General features: G+C 40.2%; 1 protein-coding gene across 6 annotated transcripts in view; it reads left to right on the top strand.

The window, feature by feature from the left end:
• Positions 1-25,266, top strand: part of EPB41L5 (erythrocyte membrane protein band 4.1 like 5) — a 161,644-nt gene that overhangs the window by 38,361 nt on the left and 98,017 nt on the right. For all 6 annotated transcript variants that reach the window (XR_014795732.1, XM_084892222.1, XM_084892221.1 and 3 more), the window contains 8 exons: positions 2,969-3,011; positions 6,357-6,435; positions 7,855-7,899; positions 8,071-8,123; positions 16,908-17,028; positions 17,165-17,252; positions 18,290-18,378; positions 23,325-23,394. Coding sequence is in view for 5 of the 6 variants with exons in the window: in XM_084892222.1 (XP_084748348.1) it covers positions 2,969-3,011; positions 6,357-6,435; positions 7,855-7,899; positions 8,071-8,123; positions 16,908-17,028; positions 17,165-17,252; positions 18,290-18,378; positions 23,325-23,394 (588 nt within the window). In the remaining variant the exon portion in view is untranslated. The remainder of the gene's footprint in view (positions 1-2,968; positions 3,012-6,356; positions 6,436-7,854; positions 7,900-8,070; positions 8,124-16,907; positions 17,029-17,164; positions 17,253-18,289; positions 18,379-23,324; positions 23,395-25,266) is intronic.

The raw sequence follows: 25,266 nt of genomic DNA, 5'->3' as shown, positions 1-25,266 counted from the left end.
CTTCATTATGAACTTTTACCATCTAACCAAACCATTACAAGTGCAGTGTATAGTGCCCAATTGGAAAGGTTAGCCCAAGCTTTAAGAGAAAAAGAACCCATGCTGATTAATCGGAAGGGCGTAATTCTTCACCACGATAACGCACGACCGCATACTGCAAGAATCACTGCTGAAAAACTGCGCCAGTTGGAATGGGAAGTTCTCCCTCAACCTGCATATTCTCCTGATATTGCCCCTTCCGATTACCATTTGTTTCGTTCTTTGCAAAACTTTCTTCTTGGAAAAAAATTTAATAATGAAGAATGCCTCAAAAATGCATTGACCGATTTTTTTGCATCAAAATCACAAGAATTTTACAACAGAGGGATTAAAATGCTTCCTGAGCATTGGGCACAAGTAGTAGAAAACAACGGCAACTATATTATTGATTAAATTTTGTTGTATTGTTTAAATAAATTCGATTTAAAAAAGTATTAGAAAATGACATTAATTATTACTAGACCTAATAATAAAAGGGTGATATGCTAATTAGACCTGGAGATCTTCTGAACATCCTTCCGGACAAAGCCATGGTGGCGGGGCCAAGGCGGCAGAGGCAGGTTAGGGGCGATCAGGCCAGTGGGAGACAGTTGGGGGCAAACAGGCTGGCAGGGGAGGCAGTTGGAGGCGAGCAGGCCCTAGGGGGGACAATTGGGGGTGAGCTGGCTGGCAGGGGAGGGGCAGTTGGGGGCAATCAGGCTGGCAGTGGTGGGGTAGTTAGGGATAATCAGGCTGACAGGCAGAGTGGTTAGGTGCGATCAGGCAGGTAGGCAGGTGAGTGGATAGGAGCCAGTGGTCCTGAATTACGAGAGGGATGCCCAACTGTCCCGAGGGATCTCAAATTGGAGAGGGTGTAGGCCGGGCTGAGGGACAATCCTCCTGTGCACAAATTTCATGCAATGGGCCACTAGTTTATAATAACCTGCTTTTAAAATTTAACAATATATTGTAAGTAATTTTCTAGAATCTTAAGTATTTGCTTTCATTCATTTTAATTGTTGCCTGGTGTTTTATCATATTGTAGGCAGTTTAGTATGGTTGGAAATATAAATTGTCTTAACTTTCTCTGATGTCATTCCTTGTAGGTAAATCAGAACACATTCATAATGATTTTTTTAAAGCTATTGTCAGATTATCTCCTGGAATGATTGTGCTAGTTCGCACTCATGGTGTATGAGTCTCCCTAAAACTAAGGCTATAAGAGGCTGCCCAAGTGACTAGCCATAAAATTGTTTGTTGCAGTATAATAGTTAAAACCCGAAGATAGGGCAACTCCTAGGTTCATGGTTGTGGGGAGAAAACAATCGGGCATGGAAACTAATTTTATTTCACACCCAATCTGTGGTTGACATCAGGCTGCAGTAGATATTTCGCACAGTTAAATCTGGGAATTTTGGATATTGGATTATTTGGCTTGGCCATGATGGATGGAATTTTTGATGTCCTACATTGAAACCTTTCTGCTTATAGATTGAATTATTTTATGCCTACTAGTTGGCCTAGCATTTTATTGATAGAGGTCTGTGTAAACTGAACATTTGTTAGATTGAGATATGTTTAAATGTGGAGTCCAACTGAGTTTTTAAAGAAATGAGAGACAGCTAACTAAGTACCTACATACTTGGAACCCAGAGAAAATATTGCACAGTATTTAATTGCCTTTGAAATGTTTACTGACCATCTTACTTCAGTGTGCAGAGGTACTTTGCTGGCATTCTAGTAGTTCTGTGAATTTTACTTTTGGGTCTTGGGAAAGAATGAGAAGAGGTTAGGGCAAATAATTGGCAAGAAAATCAAATTGTTACAAGTCTGTTTACAATGCAGCCTTGTGTACCCGCTCTTTGTCTATCTGGATTTCTGAAACTGGATTCCTTTGCTCTGTGAACTAGTTAGCACAAGAGCCACTCTTTTCCTTTAGGATTCTTGGAATTGTAAGCACGCGGGAAAGAACACTATTATGTATATCTTAGTTGGATGAGTGCCTGTTGTCACTGTTGGGATTGGTGCTATAAAAGGATTAATGAAGAGAAGTAAGCTGGGAATGGTTTACAGTGGAAGTCTTTGGAATTGGTTTTTAGACTGTTTATATTATGGACATCTGAGAGTGAAGAGGTTACAGGTATCAAATGAAACCAGAAATATGCTAGTTACTATATTAACATTTTTTATTTGTTAAATAAAGGGGCAAAGGCTGCTTCCCTTAATAGATATGGTCTTGATAATGAGACAAATCTAATTTTATTGTGCAGTAGTGTCTTTTGTGTATTTGTTTTAACCTTTACCCAAGGATATTTTCCTACTGATTTTTAGAGAGAATGGAAGGGAGGAAGGAGGGGGAGAGAGAAAGAAACATCTACCAGTATATGAGAGAGACACATTGATTGGCAGCCTCCCCCATGTGCCTTGACCCCAGCCAAGCTCCAGCCAGCAGCTGAGATATTTGCCCTTGACTGGTAATTAAACCCATACCCTCCAGTCTGCCCTCCAACACTCTAACCAGTGAGCAAAACTGGCTAGGGCTATTTTGTATAATAGACATGGCATTGTTATTTCACCTAATTTGGAATCATGATCTGTTAATAAATCTTATTTTTATTATAAGAATATGGAACATGAAAATACTTCTGTCAATTTTTAATAGTGGTGAGTTTTTTTTTTATTTTATTTTTTTTGAGAACCAATGGCAAACTTTAGACTATCCTTGTTACTGAGAATAAAGGTAATGTTTTAAAAAGTCATATATTTGGTTTTAGGTATTTTTTGCTCATTTCTATTCATAAGCTTACTATGGATTTTGGGTAAATAACCCTCCCTCTCATTTTCACTCTTTTTTCTCTTGTGAAATATTCCTTGTGGTTACCAACAAAAGCATGATGAAAATTAAATTTTAGTAATCTGTTTAATGACTGAATTTTTGTTTTGTTTTCAGCATTGGCTGGATGTTACAAAGAGTATCAAAAAGCAAGTTAAAAGTAAGTGTTGAAAAAATTGTGAAAAAAATAGAAATTGAATTATATATATTAGTTATTTTTAATAGTAAGGACTTAAAATCATGTTTTAGATAAATTTCTTAGCATCACTACTTTCTAAAAATAATTTCAATCTGGTATACTAATCCTAAATTATATAGGGTTGATGGTAATTAGATTGAAGTGCCTTACAGTTGTTTACAGGAGAAAGCCTTGCAGCTTGCAAATGAGATTAAGTTCCCATGAGATGCTTAACCTTTATATAGTAACTAGAGGCCCAGTGCATGAAATTCATGAACGGGGGGAGAGGCGGTCCCCCTCAGCCCGGCCTGTACCCTCTCCAATCTGAGACCCTTTGGGGGATGTTCGAATGCTGGTTTAGGCCCTGTCCCGCGGATCAGGCCTAAACCTGCAGTCTAACATCCCTCTCACAATTCAGGACCACTGGCTCCTAACTGCTCGCCTGCCTGCCTGCCTGATCACCCCCAACAACCACCCCCGCCGGCGTAGTTACTAACTGCCCCAACCCACCGGCTTGGTTGCCCCTTAGTGCCCCCCTGCTGGCCTAGTCGCCCCTTGATGTACCCCCTGCTGGCGTGGTCACCCCCAACTGCTCCTCCCCCTGCCAGCCTGGTCGCCCCATGCAGCCTGCTGCTCAGTTGTTTGGTCATTCCTCACTAACCCTCCTGCCAGCCTGGTCGCCCCACACAGCCTGTTCGTTCGTCCGTTCAGTTGTTTCGGATGCGATGGTCACTTAGCCTTTTATATATATATAGACTAGTGGCTGATGCACGAAATTCATGCACGGGAAGGGGGTGTCCCTCAGCCCGGCCTGCACACTTTCTAATCTGGAACCCCTTGAGGGATGTCGGACTACCGGTTTAGGTCCCATCCCTGTGGGTCTTCTAGCTCCTAACCACTCGCTTGTCTACTGGCCTGATCCCCCTAACTGCTCTCCCCTGCCGGCCTGATCACCCCTAACTGCCTCAGCCTTGACCTCACCACCATGGCTTTTTCCGGAAGGATATCTGGTCTAATTAGCACATATTACCCTTTTATTAGTATAGATCAGTGGTTAGCAAACTGCGGCTCGTGAGCCACATGCAGCTCTTTTGCCCCTTGAGCGTGGCTCTTCCACAAAATACCATGGCCTGGGTGAGTCTCTTTTGAAGAAGTGGCATTAGAAGAAGTTTAAGTTTCAAAAACTTGGCTCTCAAAAGAAATTTCAATTGTTGTACTGTTGATATTTGGCTCTGTTGACTAATGAGTTTGCCGACCATTGGTATAGATAGATTATTTTATGTTGGAATTTTCTTGTTTGGCATTTGTCCAGCTTTTTCTGAAAAATATTTTGAGGCTTTAAGTTTGTGCCTTTTTTAAAAAAAATACTTTATTTTTATTGATTTCAGAGGGAAGGGACAGGGAGAAATAGGAACATCAATGATGAGAGAGAGTCATTGATTGGTGCCTCCTGCACGCTCCCTTCTGGGTATTGAGCCTGCAATCTGGGCATGTGCCATGACTGGCAATCGAAGTGTGATCTCCTGGTTCATAGGTCAAATCTCAACCACTGAGCCACGCCAGTTAGACAAGGCTTACTTTTTTAAAAATTAAAAACAGTGAAAAGAAGCATTTCACATAAAATGCCAGTGCTATTCCTATCAATAGTCAGGAAAATACCAGAGTTCAATCCTTAGTATACCTTATCCTGTGTAGTAACAGATTTCAGGGCATTTCAACTCTTGTCTTTACATAATAATGGAACCACTGAAAATATAGATGTTAATGAAGTAGGTGGAGTGAATTGGAAAGTGTGTGGGAGGATTTGCCATGAACAATTAATAACATAGGTGTTCCCCTGTGCTTTTAAGAAATACAGCTCTGCAGATTGTCAGGACTGTTAGATTGCACAGAACTTTTGTTGTTGTTAATCCTCATGTGAGGATATTTTTTGTTATTGATTTTTAGAGAGAGTGGAAGAGGGGAGAGAAAGAGCAAGAGAAGGAAGAGGAATTGAGAGGAGGAAGGGAGAGAGAGAGAAAGAGAGAGAGAAGGGAAACATCGATCTGAGAGACACATTGATTGGTTGCCTCCCGCACTTGTCCCAGTTGGGTTCCAGAATCCAATCTGCAATCCAAGTACATGCCTTTGACTGGGAATTGAACCTGAGGAATACTGATCAGGGCTCAGTCAGAACTTTTTTTATTTGGTAATAGCGGCCTGGTGCATGAATTCGTGCATGGGTGGGGTCCCTCAGCCTGGCTGGCAATTGGGCTGATCAGGGACATCTCGCGTAGTTGTCCCTTCCCGCGGGAGATTGGCTGGCTGGCTGGGCCGAAGCAGGGAGGAGGGATTGCAGGAGGTTGGCTGGCCCTCAGGAGGGACCACGGGAGGTTGGCTGGCCCTTAGGAGGGACCATGGGAGGTTGGCTGGCCATGGGAGGTTGGCTGTGGGAGCGCACTTACCACCAGGGGGCAGCTCCTGTGTTGAGCGCCTGCCCCCTGGTGGTCAGTGTGCATCATAGCGACTGGTCAACTGGTCGTTTGGTCGACTGGTTATAACAGCCACTTAGGTTTTTATATCCTCCTATATATAAAAAAAGTAATAACAAATTGATCCTCATGCCCTCACAAGATGGCTGACAATGACCAGGCCTACACGGGGATTAGTGAGGGATGACTGAATAAGCAGACTGTGTGGGGTGACCATGCTGGCAGGGGGGGCAGTTGGGGGCAACCAGGTCAGCAGGGGGGGGGGGGCTGTTGGGGGCAACCAGGTCAGCAGGGGGGGCAGTTGATGGAGACCAGGCCAGCAGGGAGGGGGCATTTGGAGGCGATCTGGTAGGCAGCGGAGGGTAGTTAGGGGCAACTAGGCTGACCGGGGGAGGGGGGGCAGTGAGGGGTAATCAGGCTGGCAGGGAGGCATTTAGGGGCAAGTAGGCAGGCAGGCATGTGAGGAGTGGTTAGGAGCCAGTAGTCCAGGATTGTGAGAGGGATGTCCCGGGTTGGAGAGAGTGCAGGCTGAGCTGAGGGGACCCCCACTCCACCCCCGTGCACAAATTTCGTTAACTGGGCCTGTAATATATAGATATTGGCCCTGAACTGTTAGAATTAATTTAGAGCTAGCTAGTCTTAGGGCAGATTATTATGTGATTGGTATAGTTTAAAAAATGATTGCTCTTTTTATATTAAGTTTAATCAAACCTACACTATAAACTGAAATATAGTAATAAACTGTTATCTTTTGTCTCAAGTTCAGTGGATTTTTGACAGATTTACTGACTGTAAATTCTTATTATTTAAATAGTTATAAAAAATTAAAGCTCTTTTCTTTTTTTTTTAATGGCAGTTGGTTCACCCTATTGTCTGCATTTTCGAGTTAAATTTTATTCCTCGGAACCAAATAATCTTCGTGAAGAGCTAACCCGGTAAGACATAGTTGAACATGGGTAAAGTTTGGTCAGGCTAGCTAAAATGTTGTAAGATTGTCCATAATGCTTTCCAGTTTATAGACAGCAAATGAAATATATTTCTTGCCCCTTGTAACAGATCTCAGACAACAGAATGTCATTTTGGGATAGCGCTTTTTAAGTATATGATTATTTTCCTTTTTAATCAGTTTTCAAAATAAAGAGTTAATTCCCTAGTATCCTCTAAAGGTAACTAGTGAGTTCTTTTTTTAAGTGTCATTATAAACTTATGGATTGTAAACAGGGCAGATGTGCTTAAATACATTGCCATGTACATTAATGTTCACAATGATCTATCTTCAAGTAGGCTCCTGATTTGCTTTACCTATTGAAATACCATTGATTAATAAAAAATGTTAGATTTTGATTTGTTTTAAATAATTTTGAATAAACTTTAAGTAGGTTATGTATACCTATTTTTACTTTTTCTTGCCCTCCTGGTATTTCTTAATGGATGATACTGCAAATCCATGACTCATTCCACTTACTATTTGTTTTTATTTTTTGTTTCATCACTCCCTGGCTTAGCTGCCATGTCATAAAGCCATAGCCACCATCTACTCTTTGCCCAGAGGAAGTGAAAACAAGTCAGATCCCAAACCTCCTTGACTCAATGTCTCCCCATTCACAATACAGAGCAAAGAGCTGAGGTTTATATGGGGTAGGTTTATTCTGCCTCCTATTTCTGTACAGTCAGTATAAGAACACAGCCTGTGGAAGCACCAGGAGGCCCATTTACTATTTATTAAGTAAAAGATTGAGTTAGTTGAATCCCTTCAGAAGGGCTTTGCTCTTGACTACTCTGCCAATGAGATTATAGCTATAATCCACAGTTATATACATGCTAGTATCCTTTCATATATGAGGTAGCTGCATTGTCAGAGTACAGTTAAATTAGTCACAGAGCTCATTCTCAGTAATTTGCCTTAAACCTTTTCTCTCTACTGTATGTATTCTGTGCCCGCTATTTCTTTTAATTTTTTTTTCTCTTTAATTTCAGAGAGGAAGGGAGTAGGGAGAGAGAGATAGAAAAATCAATGAGAGAGAATCATAGATTGGCTACCTCTTGCAACATCCTTCCCCCCCCCCCCCCCCCCAACTGGGGACTGAGCCCACAACCCAGGCATGTGTTCTGACTGGGAATTGAACTGTGACCTCCTGGTTCACAGGTTGACGCTCAACCACTGAGCCACACTGGCTAGGCTGTTTCTTGCTGTTATCTTACAGATATGCTACCATCCTCCTGATGCTTATTATCCCTTTTTTCTTATATAGACTTTATTTTGAGTAAAGTTGTATAATTAAGAATGTTTCTTTCCAAATTAGAAGGGTAAAGTTGTTCTCTTCAGTTAAGTTTGGACCTTTTGTTTTTCTTAGGTATTTATTTGTTCTTCAATTAAGACAAGATATTCTCAGTGGAAAGTGAGTATTAGTTGCTTAAGGTAAACCATATTTTCTTGAGTAGTTTAAAAATGTTTTTGAAAAATAATTTTATAGCTAATTATGAAAAAGAAATGGTCGCCATAAAGTGTATTTCCATTTGTCTTAAACTGAAGGTTGTGAAATTGTTTAACTGATTGTGTTTGGTCTCAGATTGGAGTGTCCTTTTGATACAGCAGTTCAGTTGGCAGCTTATAACCTGCAAGGTAAGCAGTTCTCATATAACTATTTTCAGTATGTGTTTAGGGAAAGAATTTCAGAAGATTCAAAGTGATAAGGGAGAAGCAGCATTGGTTTTGTTTAAATTTGTATTAATATCCAACTCTTTACTTTCACTAGTTTTAGAACATTGCCTTCTTTCTTGTCCCTTTCACTTTGTTTGTCTTTTTCTGTCTATAATGTTTTCAAATTATTATTGCAGTCTACTTGATAATTTCATAAATGCAATAATTGGCCATCAGCTATTTTTTTCCTTAAAAAGAATATAGTTATATATTAGAAAGTTGCCACAGCTACATGGTTTGCTTTTAGTAGTATTCTTAAAAACAGATACATGGAAGAAATACTTAGCATGTATTTAAAAGTTCCTAAGGGTTTTTTAAGGATAAAGAGTGTTTTTTCAGTAAATGAGAGTAATTAAAAACTCAAATATTGTACCTTGTTACATTAATCATATAGTGTTAAATTTAGGTATTTTCTTCTAAAAAATTGAAATTCTTGTAAAACATTAATTATAATCTTTGTTTACAAAATGGAAAGAAATATCCTGATTATAATTTTATGTTTTTTTTTTGTGTGTGTGTGGGGGGACTGATTCTAAAAGTATCTCCAATCCCTCTAAGATCAGTAGCATTTATTTGCTATTGTAAAGATAATAATACTAAAATTTTAATGTTTTCATGATAAACCTAATATTTTGCTCATTTTGTGCTTCCAATATTTAAGAAAGCATATTTTCCTATCAATAGAAGGATTGTGAATGGATGAAATTTCTGTACTTCAAAAATTTGCTATTAGTATAAATTGTTATTTACATATCTCCATCTACTATCCTAGTCTGTCTACAAATTAAAACTTTTCTTGTCTGCAGAATATTAACTTGATACTAGTTTGGAAATGCTATGCTTCTAGCATTGTAACAATCAGAAGTATGTAACTGCATGCATCTTTCTTGAAAGCACATATTTTACATTTTATAATTCCTATATGAAGTTAATTCTAAAACTTTTTGATCTATTGAAGAACTGTCACTTTCAATATTTGCTATACCATACTATAGGCCCAATGCACGAAAATTCATGCACTGGGTGGAGGTGGGGGTCCTCAGACCTATCTGCTTCCTCTCACAGTCCGGGACCCCTTGGGGGATGTCCACCTGCTGAGCAAGTCTAAGCTGCAGTTGGATGCTGCCCAGGAGGCAGGAGAGGCTCTTGCCACTGCCACTGCAGTCACATCAATCAGCCCTGCTTGTGGCTGAGTGGAGCTCCCCCTGTGGGAGCGCACCAACCACTAGGTGGCAGCTCCTGCATTGAGTGTCTTCCTCCTGGTGGTCAGGGCTCGCCATAGCAACTGGTGGTTTCCAGTGGTCCCTAAAGGTCAATTTGCATATTACCCTTTTATTAAAATACTAGCAGCCCAATGCACGAAGATTGGTGCAAGAATGGGCCTTCCTTTCCTTGGCTGCCAGCAGTGCCTTTGCTCCTGCCTGGCGCCGCCTTTTCCCTCTGGCCCGGAACTGCCTTTCCACCTTCCCATGCTGCCCAGAGGCCCAGAGCAGCTGGGGTGGTGCAGAACCCCTGCGTCATCACCCACCCCACCTCTAGCCTGTGTATGCAAATTAACCCTCCATCTTTGTTGGGTTAATTTGCATAGTCCTAATTGGCGGGTGGGCGTCTCGAAGGTATGGTCAATTAGCATGTTACTATTTTAAGTAGACTAGAGGCTCAGTGCACGAAATTCATGCCTGGAGGGGGGGTGTCCTCCAGCGCAGCCTGCAGTCTCTCCAATCTGGGACCCTTTGAGGGATGTTTCACTGCCATTTAGGCTCTATCCCAGTGGGATCGGACCTAAATGGGCAGTTGGATATCCCTCTGACAATCCAGTACTGCTTGCCTGCCTGCCTTCCTGATTGCCCCTAACTGCTTCTGCCTGCCAGCCTGATCACCCCCTAACCATTCCCATGCCATCCTGATTGATGTCTAACTGCTCCCCTGCCAGCCTGTTTGCCCCCAACTTTCTTCCTCTGCCAGCCTGGACACCCCTAACTTCCCTCCCCTGCAGGATTGATCACCTCCAACTGCCCTCTTTGCAGGCCTGGTCCCTCCCAACTTCCCTCCCCTGCTGACCACCTTGTAGTGGCCATTTTGTGTCCACATAGAGGCAGAATCTTTGACCAGAAGATAGCATGGTCAATCTGCATATTACTCTTTTATTAGATAGGATGGAGGCCTGGTGCATGAGTGGGGGTCAGCTGGTTTGCCCTGAAGGGTGTCCTGGATCAGGGTAGGAGTTCCCTTGGGATATGGGGTGGTCTGGGCGAGGGGACTGTGGTGGTTGGCAGGCGGGCCACGCCCTCTGGCAACCCACCCTGGTATCTTGAATTTATTTATCTTTTACAATTGAAATTTTGTAGCCTGGAGTGGAGCCAAGCCTCTTGCTTGCTTCGTAGTGGCAGCCATTTCTGTTGGAATTTATGTATCTTCTATAATTGAAACTTTGATGCCTGGAGTGAAGGCCTGAGCTGGCCAGGGCTGCAGAAGCTTGGCTTTCTCCATCGTCAGGGGCAACCCTAGCCTCCTGCTCTTCCAGCTCAGTGGCTGCCGCCATTTCTGTTGGGATTTATTTCCCTTTTATAATTGAAACTTTGTACCCTTTAGTGGATGCCTGGGCCCACCAGGGGGTATGGAAAGCTTGGCTTCCTCCATTGCCAGGGGAACCCAAGCCTCCCACCTGCTGTCTGTGGCTGCAGCCATCTTGGTTGGGGTTATTTTGCATACTCACTCTGATTGGCTGATTGGCGTGGCTTGTGGTTGTAGAGGATTGATGGTTAATTTGCATATTACTCTTTTATTATATAGGATAGGATATTGCATCAGCTAGTCTGTCTTTGTCATATTGTGTAATTTCATGACAAGCAAAGTATATGCTTCTTGAAAATATGGTTTTTATACATTTTTTGTGTATTTAAAACAGCAATCAGAGTAGTGCTCACTAAATACTTAATGTTTGATTGGAACATGTGACTGATACATTATCTCTTAGTCCTTCTTATATTTTTTTCCTAAATAATTTTTTTCTTGATCTTTTCATCCATTAGTCTGAATTTCTTAAAATTTTATGTTTTTTCCTATGCATCTCTCTTTGTCCCCTGTCTAATAGTTTATCAAATCTTAATAATTTTTAAGGTCCTTAAAAATAAATTTGCTGAAGTATTACTTCCATCTTTATAAAAAGAGCTTCTTATTTCGTTTATGACTTTATATTTTATTAGGGTAGCTATCATTAGCTTTTACTCCTACTCTCAAGTTCACTTTTCTGAACCATTTTAGTAAACATTCTGAACAACATTATATAGCATTTTGGTATAGAGCTCCTTGAAGTCACTGTAGTCCTGACAAAAGAGCAGTTTCTTCAGCAATAAAAGGTTGTGGTATCAATCTTCAAGAAAGTTAAATGACAATATCCTATATAATAAAAGCCTAATAGGCTAAGTGTCTGGTTTTCTGGTCATTCGTTCAACCAATCAGAGAGTAATATGCTAATGATATACTAAGGCCACTCAACTGCTCACTATGACGTGCAATGACCATGTGGGGGGGAGACACTCCAAATGGTAGGTTAGTTTGCTGATGGGGTCCGGCTGATCAGGACTGATCGAGGCAGGCTGTACTTGCCTTTGAGCCCTCCTGTGGTCCCTCCCTGGCTGGCCAACTTCCCACATCCCACCCTGACCCCTATTGTGCACTTGTGGGGTCCCTCAGCCTGGCCTATGCCCTCTCACAATCCAAGACCCCTTGGGGGATGTTGGAGAGCCAGTTTCAGCCCGATCCCACAGGCTAGGCCAAGACACCTAACTGGTACATGAATTCATGCACCTGGCCTCTAGTATTTGAAATACTTGTGTAGAGTGGGAGCTCAATAATGTTATTATCATTTGTATGATTATTTCAATGTAGTTCTCTCCACAGTTTATCTATATATCTATTTTAATCTTTATTGTTCAGGTTATTACAGTTGTTCCTCTTCCCTTCCCCCTCCATTGCTCCCCTCCACCTGGTTCTCTCCCCACCCCATATCCTTCCTCCCCACCCCCACTGTCCTCATCCATTTTTGTCCAATCTCTTCCCACACCCCTTTCCTCCCAGGATTGTCAGTCCACTCCCTTTCCATGCCCCTGAATCTATTACATTTACCAGATTATTCTGTTCATCAGATTTTTTTTATTCACTTGATTTTTAAATTCACTTGATGATAGATATGTATTTGTTGTTCATAATATTTATCTTTACTTTTTCTTCTTTTTCCTCTACTTACAGAATACCTTTCAGCATTTTATATAATATTGGTTTGGTGGTGATGAACTGCTTTAGCTTTTTCTTATCTGTGAAGCTCTTTATCTGACCTTCAATTCTGAATGATAGCTTTGCTGGGTAGAGTAATCTTGGTTATAGTTTCTTGCTGTTCATCACTTTGAATATTTCTTGCCACTCCCTTCTGGCCTACATAGTTTCTGTTGAGAAATTAGCTGACAATCGTATGGGTGCTCCCTTGTAGGTAATTTTTTTTCTCTTGCTGCTTTTAATATTCTTTCTTTGTCTTTTGCCCTTTGCATTTTAATTATGATGTGTCTTGATGTGGTCCTCTTTGGATTCCTTTTGTTTGGGGTTCTCTGTGCTTCCTGGACTTGTAAGTCTATTTCTTTTACCAAGTAGGGGAAGTTTTTGTCATTATTTCTTCAAATATCTTGCTCTCTCTCTTCCTCTGGGACCCCCATAATTCTGATGTTGGTATGCTTGAAGTTGTCCCAGATGCTCCTTAACACCATCTTCATATTTTTGGATTCTTTTTCTTTTTGCTTTTCCAGTTGGGTGCTTTTTGCTTTTTTGTATTTAAAATCTTTGACTTGATTCTTGAGATCCTCTAGTTTGCTGTTGGGTCTCTGTATAATATTTTTTATTTCAGTCCGTGTATGTTTAATTTCTAGTTGGTCCTTTTTTATATCCTCGAGGGTCTGGCTAAATTTATCAGCCTTTTCTAGAAAATTCTTAAAAAAACACATAATCATGGTTTTGAACTCTATATCTAGTAGTTTGCTTTCTCCATTTCTTTCATTTGTGACCTCTTTCTTTGTCTCCACATTTTGGCTGCTTCCCTGAGTTGATTGAGTGGCTTTTTGTGTTAGATGTCCTGTAGGATCCAGTGGCTCAGCCTCTCCAGTTACTTGAGGTGGACACTTTTGGTGCACCCCTTTGTTGTAGTTAAGCCTTAACTGTTGTTGGTATCACTGGGAGGAATTGACTCTAGGCCAATTGGCTGTGACAATCAGCTGTGTCTACGATGTGAGAACTTTTGTGCTGGAGACACCCTTATGAGGCAAGACTTGCTTCAGTAGGGCTTTGCTGCTCAGTGAGTCTGCCTCCTGAGAGTGTCCCTTATGGATCTGAAGAGTTGTAATCTGCATGGTCCTACTCTGATCCCTGGGTAACACTGGTTCTTGCATCTCCAAGGAGGTTCAAATTTATCCTCTACTTGAGGCCACCCAGCAGGAGCTACAGAGAGATCTGCAGATTCCTCTTCTTTTTTGGGGTTTTGGAGGTGCCCAGATGAGGCCCAGCTGTGAAGCACTGCAAGCTGCTGTGGGGCTTTGGGCCTTCTTTTGGATGTTCTGGGTCTTTCTGACTCAGCTGTAGTTTGATAGGTAAGTTTAGATTTCAAAGGAATAGGCCATTCATATGCAAAAGCCTCTGTGCACAGCTTGGATGGGGCAGAGTCTCAGGGTGGAGCAAACAGCAATGGCTTCCCATCATCCCTGCTCTAAGAAGCCCCCAGGTCTCAGTGACCCTTGATAATCACTGTAAGCACTCTGAGAGAAAGCCAACCTCAAGTTCTGCCCACTGCCAGACAGTCCAGTTTTTCTCTGTATGAGTCTGAGTCCCCAGAGTCTTGCCTGGAACAGGAGTTCAGAGCAGTCGGGAGCTTGTGTCTCCCTCCAGCTTGAAAAAGCCAGCTGCTTACGCAGTTATCAACCCTCTCTGTGCGTGCACCCCTCTGTACCTCTGTACTTTACTTCCGCAGCTCCTCTGAGTCTGTGTGCTTTTCTCTTCCCTTCTAGTTGTAGAATTTCCATTAGCCAGCCTTCCTGTGGTTCTGGATGATGTCTGTTTTGTCTTTTAGTTGTAGTTTTGAAGTGGTTGTGCAAAGCAGCAAGTTCAGTCCTTACCTATGCCATTATCTTGGTTTCTCCTCAACAGATTGTCTTTCTCCACAGCTTGATTTTTTAAAATAAAAATGGAAATATTTTCATTTTTAATGAGTAAAATATTAAAGGAAAACATCTTTAAGTATAGAAAACTAGAATGTTTTCCCTTTTTCTTCAAACCCTCGGTTAAGAGCTCAGCACAGATGAGCACATTAATGTTTGTGCATTATTCACTTCTTTTTTTATTGCCTTCATTCCCCAAATACTTCTTAGCATTTTTTTCCTTATTTCTTTAGGATTAATTTATGTCACATTCTTTTCATGTTAGATTCTTAACAGATGCCAGCTATGTGTTAAGGATTGCTAAATATTCTTGTTTATTCATTACTAGAGGCCTGGTGCACGAAATTCATGCACTGGGAAGTGTTACCCTCAGCCCAGCATGCACCCACTCCAATATGGGACCCCTCAGGAGGTTTAGGCCCGATCCCTGTAGACATCCCTTTCACAATTTCGACCACTGGCTCCTAACTGCTCACCTGCCTGCCTGATTACCCCCTAACTGCTCCCGTGCTGGCCTGATTGACACCTAACTGCTCCTCTGCCAGCCTGATTGCCCCCAACTCCCCTTCTCTGCTGGCCTGATTAGTATAGATATGATCCTGCACAGAAAATTTTACTAACCCTGCTTTACAATAAGGGCTTGACAATCGAATCATTAGGACCAGACACCATTTTCTCTTTAAATAGTGGAGGGAATAATTATCTTTTCTTTAAGTTGCCCGGAAATTAAAATGAGGTAATGAGTTACCTCATTAAAATGAGGTAAAAAGCACCATATAAAGACAACTCTTTTTCATGTACTGAAAAGATAATGAAGTGATAAAATGAAAAACACTATTTTTATTCTCCCCTTCCTTCCTTTACAGCTTTTATTTAAACTTTGAAATTTATAAAAAATTCACTCCAATTTTCATTTCTTTACATTCAATATTATTTTGTATTGGTTTCAGGTTTTATATTAGTTACAGAATAGTGGTTAGACAATCATATATTTTACAAAGTGTTCCCTGATATTTCCAGTACCCACCTGGCATCATATCATCATTACAACACATTGACTATATTCCCTATTTAAGTGACAATGAGTTTACAAGTTCCTTCCAGTCTTTTGTGTTGTCCATCCTTCCTTTTCTTTCTCACTTCTTCCCTAATTTTCTTTATATAGTATCTAAATTGGCCTTCAAAGCTCAATGAAGGCACTGGGACATGCTTCATCCATTGTACAGACCAAGAAACTGAGGCAAATTCCAGTTGGCTGTGGAACTTGACTCAGCACACAATTTGCCCTCAGAGCCATGCTCTCTGCCCTTCCTAAGGGGCAGCCGCCTGGCAAACAGAACAAACCTTCCAGTCAGGCTTCTGAGCCTCTTTTCTCAAGCACCTCTTCATTGCGATGCTCCACATTCTTTCCTCTCTCTGGTCCGGTCCCCTGCCCCCATTCTTTACTGCCCCTGCTTCTCTGGAGCAGGTGAAAGGCTTCGCACTCACCGCCTAGGCATGCTCTGCCATGGGGCAGGGCACCGAGGGCTTGCTTTTGGGTCAAGGCAGGAGCAGGAATCACTGCCTCTGAAGTGTGAAGGCCGCCTGAGCAAGGCTGGTTAGCACTGGGAGCTTCTCTGAATCACACCAGTCAGTCCAGTACCCTGCAGTGCGGCACCCATCCACTGAGGTGGCACCACCTCTCAAACCCCAACCCCCAGAGGTGAGGGTCCTTGCCCCTCTGCCTGGGAGTTCTTCCATGCCTCTTGATCCCTGGCTGGGCCCACTCTCTCTGCAAGTGAGGCAGATCCCTGCCTCAGTCTCCCTGAAGCTGTGAATCTGTGGCCAGAAGCCCTGTCTAAATCTAAGCAACCATGCCTGCGATGTTCCCAGGGCCCCATGGGAGCAGCTAGGCAGGCTGCTGCCCCTCCTGGGGCCTGCAATGAATCTGGACCCCTCCCATGGCATCTGGCGCTGCCCAGCCCACCTCTCTGGTCGATGGACTGGTACCTTGTGGGTGGTGTCTGGTGCTGCCCACAGGGCCTCTTGTACCCCCGATGGACCTGTACTCCCAGAAGCGGGCCATGGTGCTGCCTGTCATGCCTGCTTATGCAAATTAACTGCCTTATTTGTTGGTTAATTTGCATATCATTCTGATTGGGCATAGTGAAGGTACAGTCAATTTACATATTTGTCTATTATTAGGTAAGATAAGGTCAAATGTATTTCCCTCTGGAAGTCTAGAAAGAAGTTCTCAAAGGTTAAGCATTTTAATAAGGTTTGAATAAATTAAAGGCACTTAATTGGAAATACACCACCAACCACAAGTATGTGATTTGTGTGTATAGACAGATAAATTATAAGTGTAAGCTACATTTATTTTTGAGAATGGTTTGGGTGTTATGAATTTGTGGTAGTTTAAGAAAGAATCTTTCTAATTCTATCAGTGTTTATTAATAAAATTGGTTTTAAAGATTCATCAGGAAATAAACTTGTTAACAAAATCTAACTGTAAAACTTATGTTTGTAGCTGAACTTGGTGACTGTGATCTTGCTGAGCATAGTCCTGATCTTGTAACTGAGTTCAGGTTCATGCCCATTCAGACTGAAGAGATGGAGTTGGCTATTTTTGAGAAATGGAAGGAATACAGGTACTTGATATTTAATTACACTTTTCTTAACATCACCAAGATCGTGATTTTATATTTGTTTTCTTCTATTTCTGTACTTGGTATAGACTTCATTTTACATTTTTATTATTTAAGAAATAATATTTTTTAATTTCAGAGGTCAGACACCAGCACAAGCTGAAACTAATTATCTGAATAAAGCCAAATGGCTAGAAATGTATGGTGTTGATATGCATGTGGTCAAGGTAAGCACTATATTGTGATACTTTTATTTTAAAAATTATTCTTTTAAGATACAGGTGACTATGAAATTTTTTTTTAATGTGAGAGAGGCTGTGGAGTTTGTATGAGCTAGTACTAGGTACTTTATTTATTTATTTATTTATTTATTTATTTATTTATTTTAAATATATTTTATTGACTTTTTACAGAGAGGAAGAGAAGGATAGAGAGTTAGAAACATCGATGAGAGAGAATCATTGATCAGCTGCCTCTTGCACATCCATTACTGGGGATGTGCCCACAACCAAAGTACATGCCTTTGACCGGAATCAAACCTGGGACTTTCAGCCCCCAGGCCGCCGCTCTATCCACTGAGCCAAACCGGTTTTGGCTAGTGCTAGGTACTTTAGATAGGTGGTTATAAAGGCTGACATTAAATATTGAATGTCAAGAATCTCACATAAAGGTTAATATAAGAAAGAAGAGAAACAACCAAAATTTCCAAAAAGTATGTCCTTTTTAAGCTGTTACTTATTAAAGATTTTAACCACTTTTTAGTCTTTAATTATATATTCATATAATCTCATGTAAGCTAACAGGCTCTATAAAAATTAATTTAGGAAGCAAAGTTGAAAACCTGTAACTTGAGAGGACTTTGTTAAACTCTAGGATAGCTGGTATAGTGACTTAAGTTATTTTTAATTTAAGTAGCTAAATTTTCCCAGAAAGGCAGTTTTGGGTTTTTTTTTCCCCCCCAAAATTTCCAATTTAAGTGGTGAATAGAATATTAGGAAAATCAGGAAAGAGCTTTTGTTGTAGTGAGAGTGTAACTATTTTCAGTGAAGACATACCTTAAAACTAGTGTTTCAATGAACTAAATGCACATTTTAATTTTCCTGAGAATGTTGTTCTAGAAACTGATTGTTGAAAATACTTTGCATATTAATATTACCTGTGTACAATTAATAATTAAGTGTGAAAATGAAATTAAGCAGTTGTCTGAAAATGTGAAGCCTGTTTTATGCAAATAAGTTAACATATTTCCTATTCCTTAAATTAGGCTAGAGACGGGAATGACTATAGTTTGGGACTAACCCCAACAGGAGTTCTTGTTTTTGAAGGAGAGACCAAAATTGGATTATTTTTTTGGTAAGTAGAGTCACTGTCAAAGATATTTGTTGTTTTGTATTTTAATATGAAGTTAATACACATGTTCTGAAAAGGTTATAAAGTAATTGAAACTGTCTCCTGTCATAGTCTTACCTCTTTAGTTTCACAACCCAGGGGCAATTTTTAAAACTCTTCTAGCCGCATTTTCCATTAGTTTCAAGGTATGTCAAAGTACATGTTTTAATATAAGTATTATGTATTTCTAGATATACTAAATGTTCACATGTAGTTATGTTCTACTAGTGTTGGCCTGTGGGTGATTTTGAGAGTACGTTTATTAAAACTGGGGGCAGAGGAACAAGGAAGGGCCTAGGATAGAAGAAGCAACAAGAGCACTGAGGTGGGACTGCTCTGGCTTTCTGGTAAGTCAGAGAAAATGAGTCTTTGGAGACAGGTGCAGGGGTTTAGCCCTGGAAGAGCTGCTGCTGCCCATTGCTCCTCTGGTTGCAAGTCTCTGGAGCATCTTATTATTTAGAAGATACATGCCTGTGGGCTCAGCAGAGGGAGAAGGGAAAGACATGGGTGTGCTCTGGGATGGGTAGCACAAATTGGGTCCTTTGTTTTGAGGATTTTTAAAGGCTGGAGTTTAAGGGAGGTAATCTTAGGGGAGACTTCCACAAATTATAAATCACCTTTTCCAGGTGTGCCCTTCAGGGTTGTAGTCTCCACTGGTTGGACACCTCCAGGGCAGGGGGCCATTAATCATTGCAGCTGGTCCTGGCATAGCCCATCTGGGTTTGCTGCTTTCCTGGGCCTGGAGCTGAAATACAGCTGAGGCTTCGCTGTTATCTGTAGGGAGGTGACCTGTATCTGTCTGTAAGTTGCTCGGCCAGTTTGTTCAGTTCTCTGTTTCAGTTTCCCTGTTCTACTTGCCAAAGAATTTTCCTTGTTTCTTAATGTCCTGCCTCAGTCTCACTATTTTTGCTATTTCTTATTTCATATTCAGTATTTTTACTCACTATTCCTTATTGCACATATGTCAAACACAAGGCCCGCGGGCCAAATCCAGCCCGCCAGGCCTTGCAATGTGGCCCGCACCGCGCTGTCATCACTGCACTCTGCTGTCAGTTTATGACATTGTCAGTTTATGACTGTTCAGTAAACCATTTGGCCCGCGATTTAGGCTGGATTTTAGATTTTGGCCCCTTCTCTGATTGAGTTCGACACCCCTACCTTATTGTGTGAGGAAGATATTAATATTTTTATGTCTCCTTTTAAGCTATGCCCTTTCTGTGTCCCAACTTCTATTACCCAAACTTAAATTATATTTGTGTATAAGTTGGATTTCATAATTATAATTAAGTTCTCCAGGTTTTGTCCAGAGCTGAAAATCAAGAAATAGTGGTTAGCCCTAACCAGTTTTGCTCAGTGGGTAGAGCGTGAGCCTGCCGAGTGAAGGGTCCCAGGTTCAATTCCAGTCAAGGGCATCTCACCGATGTTTCCAACTCTCTATCCCTCTCCCTTCCTCTCTGTAAAAAGTCAATAAAATATATTTTTAAAAAAGAAAAGAAATAGTGTTTACAATATTGGTCTGTGTCAGAAGTGTCACAGATCTGAGCAATCTACTGGTGTTGTAAACGTGGGCTAAGATGGCCCTGTGTATTGGCTCTTACATTGTTTACTTCTTCATAGCATGTGAGGACTGTTAGCTTAAAGCCCTCAGCATCAAACTCAAATTCTTACACTTTCATTTGTTTTATATATATCCTAATATATCCTAATATATTTTTTGTTAATCCTCACCTGAGGATATTTTTTCATCCGTTTTTAGATAGAGTGGAAGGGAGGAGACAGACAGACAGACAGACAGACATTGATTAGTTGCCTCCTGCACACACCGTGACCAGGGCTTGGAATAGAACCTGCAACCCACGTACATGCTCTTTAATGGAATTGAACCTGCTGCAGACCCTCTGTTGCATGGGTTAATGTTCTAACCAGTGAGCACACTGGTCAAGGTTAAATATATTTTCAGCCATTTGAAGTCTACCTTGTTTGCATATCCCAGTAAAAACTACTAGCCATAGATAAGGTAAATCTTGTAGCTATAAAAGACTCAAAACCACTACTGCCTTTCAGAGCTCTCTGACCCAGAGACTCCCCCTTGCTGCTGAATGCCATTGCCTAGATACATAAGCCCCCCTTTCTGATTCCACTTTTCTGGCAGTCCCGATGCCTTCTGCCCCTTCTTGGTGAGGCCTCTGTACCATTTCCCTCGGGATGTTCTGTGAAGGACTCCCCTCATGCATCCTGTCCAAATACCTCTCAGTAAAGATCTGCGCAGTACTGCTCTATCTTTTTCCTGACCAGCCCTGACATCCTTGAACTCACAACTGGGATTACATTTCCTTTCCATGTACCCTTTTGTTTTTCCTAGAGCTCTTGGCTCCCCCTCCTCCAATGTCTTGCATAGCACCACATACATCTCTTTAAATCACCCATCTTTGTGGTCTTCTTAAGTGCTTGCAAATTCTCAAGGGCTATATGAAATGATTCTTTTTCAGTGGGAACTGTTTGCTCTCCAAATTGCTGTACAATTTTTATCTTGGGACTTCCATTTTCTGTCTCTTGGCTAGGATTCTGTGTCCTCTTTCCATATTTCCCTTTCTTTGCTTTTGTTTTTGTTTTTTTCTGTTATATATATATATATATATATATTTCAAGTAACTGCTTGGTAAAAGGATTATTTAAATCCTTGGATGCCTTAAAATGTTATATTTTCTTGATAATTGAGCTGAGAATAGAATTTTAGGTTGAAAATTATTTCCTCTTAAAACATTGAACATAGTATTCCATTTATTTTTGCATCTAGGTGCCCTTGTTCGAGACTCTTTGAGAGACTTGAATGGAACACCTTTATACTTGTCCTTCTCTGGGTGAGGGAGCTGGGGCATTTATTTACTCACTCCTTGAGTGTCAATTCTCTTATACTTCCAACTTGCCCTGTGGGCTGACAGGATATGATTCATAGCCAGAAAATGCTCTAGGCTGAAGATAAAGCATCTTTTGTAATACCTCATAGAATGTTGTGAGAATGAATTAATACATGTAAAACATTTAGAAAAGTACCTGATACTTAGTAGGCGTTATATATAAGTATTGGTTTCACTTAAATAAGTGCTAGGTCCTCCCCCTCCTTCACTTATTACTATTACTCTCACATACTGTTTTAGTACAGCTCTTGCAAACAAGCTGTTTTACAATTGTCTATTATAAAAGACCTATGGCTGTCACGCCCTGATGAGGAACGACCAAACAACTGGTCACCAGGAGGTGCGTGGAGCACCTCTTTTTTTTTTTTTTTTAATATATTTTATTGATTTTTTTACAGAGAGGAAGGGAGAGAGATAGAGAGCTAGAAACATGGATGAGAGAGAAACATCGACCTCTTGCACACCCCCCACCCAATGTACATGCCCTTGACCGGAATCAAACTCTGGACCTTTCAGTCCGCAGACCAACGCTCTACCACTGAGCAAAACCGGTTTCGGCTGCGTGGAACACCTCTTATGGGTTGGGGCTTGCATGGGGCTGGAGGGGCTTGCGTGACAAAGACAGGGCCCCAAGGCTCACGCAGGGTGGGTTTGGGGTCCTGCCGGTGTGGTGGATCTGGGTCTCTCGAGATTTCATGCGCTGGGCCTCTAGTATTTTACATAGATGATATTTAAAAATTAGTGAGAATTGCATTGTTTTGACATTACAGTTCATAGAAGTACAGAGTTCAAATGTGGTAGGTTGTTTAGGATTTTAGTTCAAATGGAGATAGAGTTGGAAAGTGGGTCCTATAATGAGGTTTAAAAAATTATTTTTAAAAATGTATTTCCTCAGACCAAAATTGCTATAGAAAATAGATTTGAAGACCCTAATCAATAATGTTTTCCATTATGCCTCTAAAAAAGCTTTGTCATCTATCCAACCATAGTTGGTGTAAGAAATATTTATATGGATTTTTTTGGGGTTTTTTTTTTTTTTCTTCCCCCTGAACATTTATTTATTTATTTAAAAAAAAAATATATATATATATATTTTATTGATTTTTTTACAGAGAGGAAGGGAGAGAGATAGCCAGAAACGTTGATGATGGAGAAACATCAACCAGCCACCTCCTGCACACCCCCTACCGGGGATGTGCCCGCAACCAATGTACATGCCCTTGACCGGAATCGAACCTGGGACCTTTCAGTCCGCAGACTGACGCTCTACCACTGAGCCAAACCGGTTTCAGCCTGAACATTTTTTAAATCTTCACCTGAGGATATGCTTTATTGATTTTAAAGAGAGAGGAAAGAAGAGAGAGAGAAACATAGATCAGTTCCCTTCCCTACTGTCCCAATTAGGGATCAGACTCATAACCTAGGGGCAGTGGCCTGCAAACTCATTAGTCAACAGAGCCAAATATCAACAGTACGATTGAAATTTCTCTCAAGAGCCAAATTTTTTAAACTTAAACTTCTTCTAATGACACTTTTTCAAAATAGACTCTCCCAGGCCATGGTATTTTGTGGAAGAGCCACACTCAAGGGACCAAAGAGCTGCATGTGACTCGTGAGTCGCAGTTTGCCTACCACGGACCTAGTGTCTGTGCCCTGACTGGGAATTGAACCTGAAACCTTTTGGTGGACGGGACAGTGCTCCAACTGATGAGCCAGCACTGTTCAACATTTTCAATGCCTGATAAATTTGCAGCATCAATTTTGCTAGAAGTGTTGCTTTTAAAAATTTTTTTCTATTATTTTAGCTATTTTTTTAGATTGGAGGCCTTTTTGATGGCCAGTGCAGGTTATGTTTATTATATTTTACCCTTTCCAATTTTCAGTTCAGAAGTTAGATGATTAATGTGCTTGAAGTAACATTTTTTTTTTTTTTTTAATTTAGAGGACTTTTTTTTTTTTTTAAATCTGGCTATTATTCTTATATTGTTACAGGCCCAAGATAACTAGATTGGATTTTAAGAAGACTAAATTAACCCTGGTGGTGGTAGAAGATGATGATCAGGTGGGAATTGTATTGCATTACTTATGTGACAATATTTATGTAGTAACTTAAATCTCTAAAATGGGAGAATGTTCCTTGTTGTTTTATAGACTCAAAGAACTCAGTATAATTAATAATGTATTTAAATAATTTCTTGCTTAAGGTTATACCATTCTAAAAAATATCGTTGTTCTGCCTTTAAGATTAAAGACAATATAAAAAACTATTCTTTTTTTTTTTTTTCTTCATTGATAATATGTATATACAACTTACTATGTGTGAGAGGAAGTGAGAGGGAGAGAAAGAGAGAAACATCATTGATGAAAGAGAATCATTGGTCGACTGCCTCCTGCATGCTCCACACTGGGAATCGAGCCTGCAATCTAGGCATGTACCCTGACAGGAAATGGAACCATAACCTCCTGGTTCATAAGTCTACGTTCAACCACTGAACCACGCCAGTCGGGCTACCTACCTAATAATATTTTAAAGTAAAACCCAAACTAACAATTACTTCCCTCCCTCTCCCAGTTAAATCTAGTTCCTAATTGATACACACAACAACATGTGTGCAACTCAAAAGCATTATGCAGATTCAAAAGATCATGACTATATGAGTTTATTTTATATGGTAGTCTGGGAAAGGAAACCTATAGGAATGGAGGATAGATCACTGATTATTTGGGACTAAGTGGAGTAAGAAGGCTTAACTACAAAGGAACAGCACGGGGAATTTGGGGAACTGAGAGAACTATTCTCTATCCTGATTTTGGTGGTAGTTGCTATCTATATTTCATGCCAGAGATTTTCAACCTTTTTCATTTCATGACACACAAACTACTAAAATTCTGTGGCATACCAAAAAATATTTTCTTATTTGACAAAAAATAGGTATAATTTTGATTTATTTGCACTGGACAACTATTGTATTGGCTATTATAATTTTTGAATTTGATAATCAAGGGAAAAGTGCCCCTGACTAAATAGGTCTGGTATTGCATGTTTTAAAAATTCTTGTGGTACACCAGTTGAAAATTGCTGCTCTATGCATTTGTCAAATTTTATAGGATTGTGAATAAATATAATTTTAATGTATACAAAGGAATAAATTTGAAAAAACACATATACATATAGATAGGTATAGATAAAAACAAATTTGGCAAAATGTTAAAGAGTTTGCATACACAATGAAATATAAGAAGGGCTACTTAGAAGAACCTAAAATTAGATTCTTAAAATTAGATGTAACAGTGATAAGTTTTGAATGTTTTATTATTGAGGTACATACAAAGGATTGTCCTATCACACAACCTGGAAGAAAATCATAGAGACAGTAATCGATCATTTAAAAAAGAAATCTCTTGATGACTCAGAGGATTATCATTACATTATCAAAATATGAGCAGAAAATGATTCAGAAAAGGCAGATATTGCATTTAAAAATAATGTTTTGCCAGTATTTTCCTTTTTATGAAAGCTCATGTATTATTAAATGATAATTTAATTTAAAGGTAGTCCCTTCAAGAAGAAGAAAATATAATCCTATGTGATAAGAATGTGGTCATAATTTAATTGGTGACACATTATTGGGCTATAAAATAATTCTGCATCTTACAATTGATGGCATTTTAGATTTGATCTAATACATAATGTAGTATTGTTTTTTTAGATATCTTAAAGTATTTTATACATATATTGAAGTAAATATGTATATCAGTTCTTTTTAAAACAAGTTTGCATGCTTATACTATTCGTATCCTTTTTCAACTGTATATTATAACTGGGAATCTTTTTCATATCCTATATAATAAAAGTCTAATATGATAAGTGTCCGGTCACCCGTTCAACCAATCAAAGTGTAATAAGCTAATGATATGCTAAGGCAGTTCAACC

This window comes from Pipistrellus hanaki (assembly GCF_964339955.1).
Source record: "Pipistrellus hanaki genome assembly, chromosome: 8".
Classification (NCBI taxonomy): Eukaryota; Metazoa; Chordata; class Mammalia; order Chiroptera; family Vespertilionidae; genus Pipistrellus; species Pipistrellus hanaki.
The sequence above is the reverse complement of the archived record's forward strand: the minus strand, read 5'-3'. Positions and strand labels throughout refer to the sequence as shown.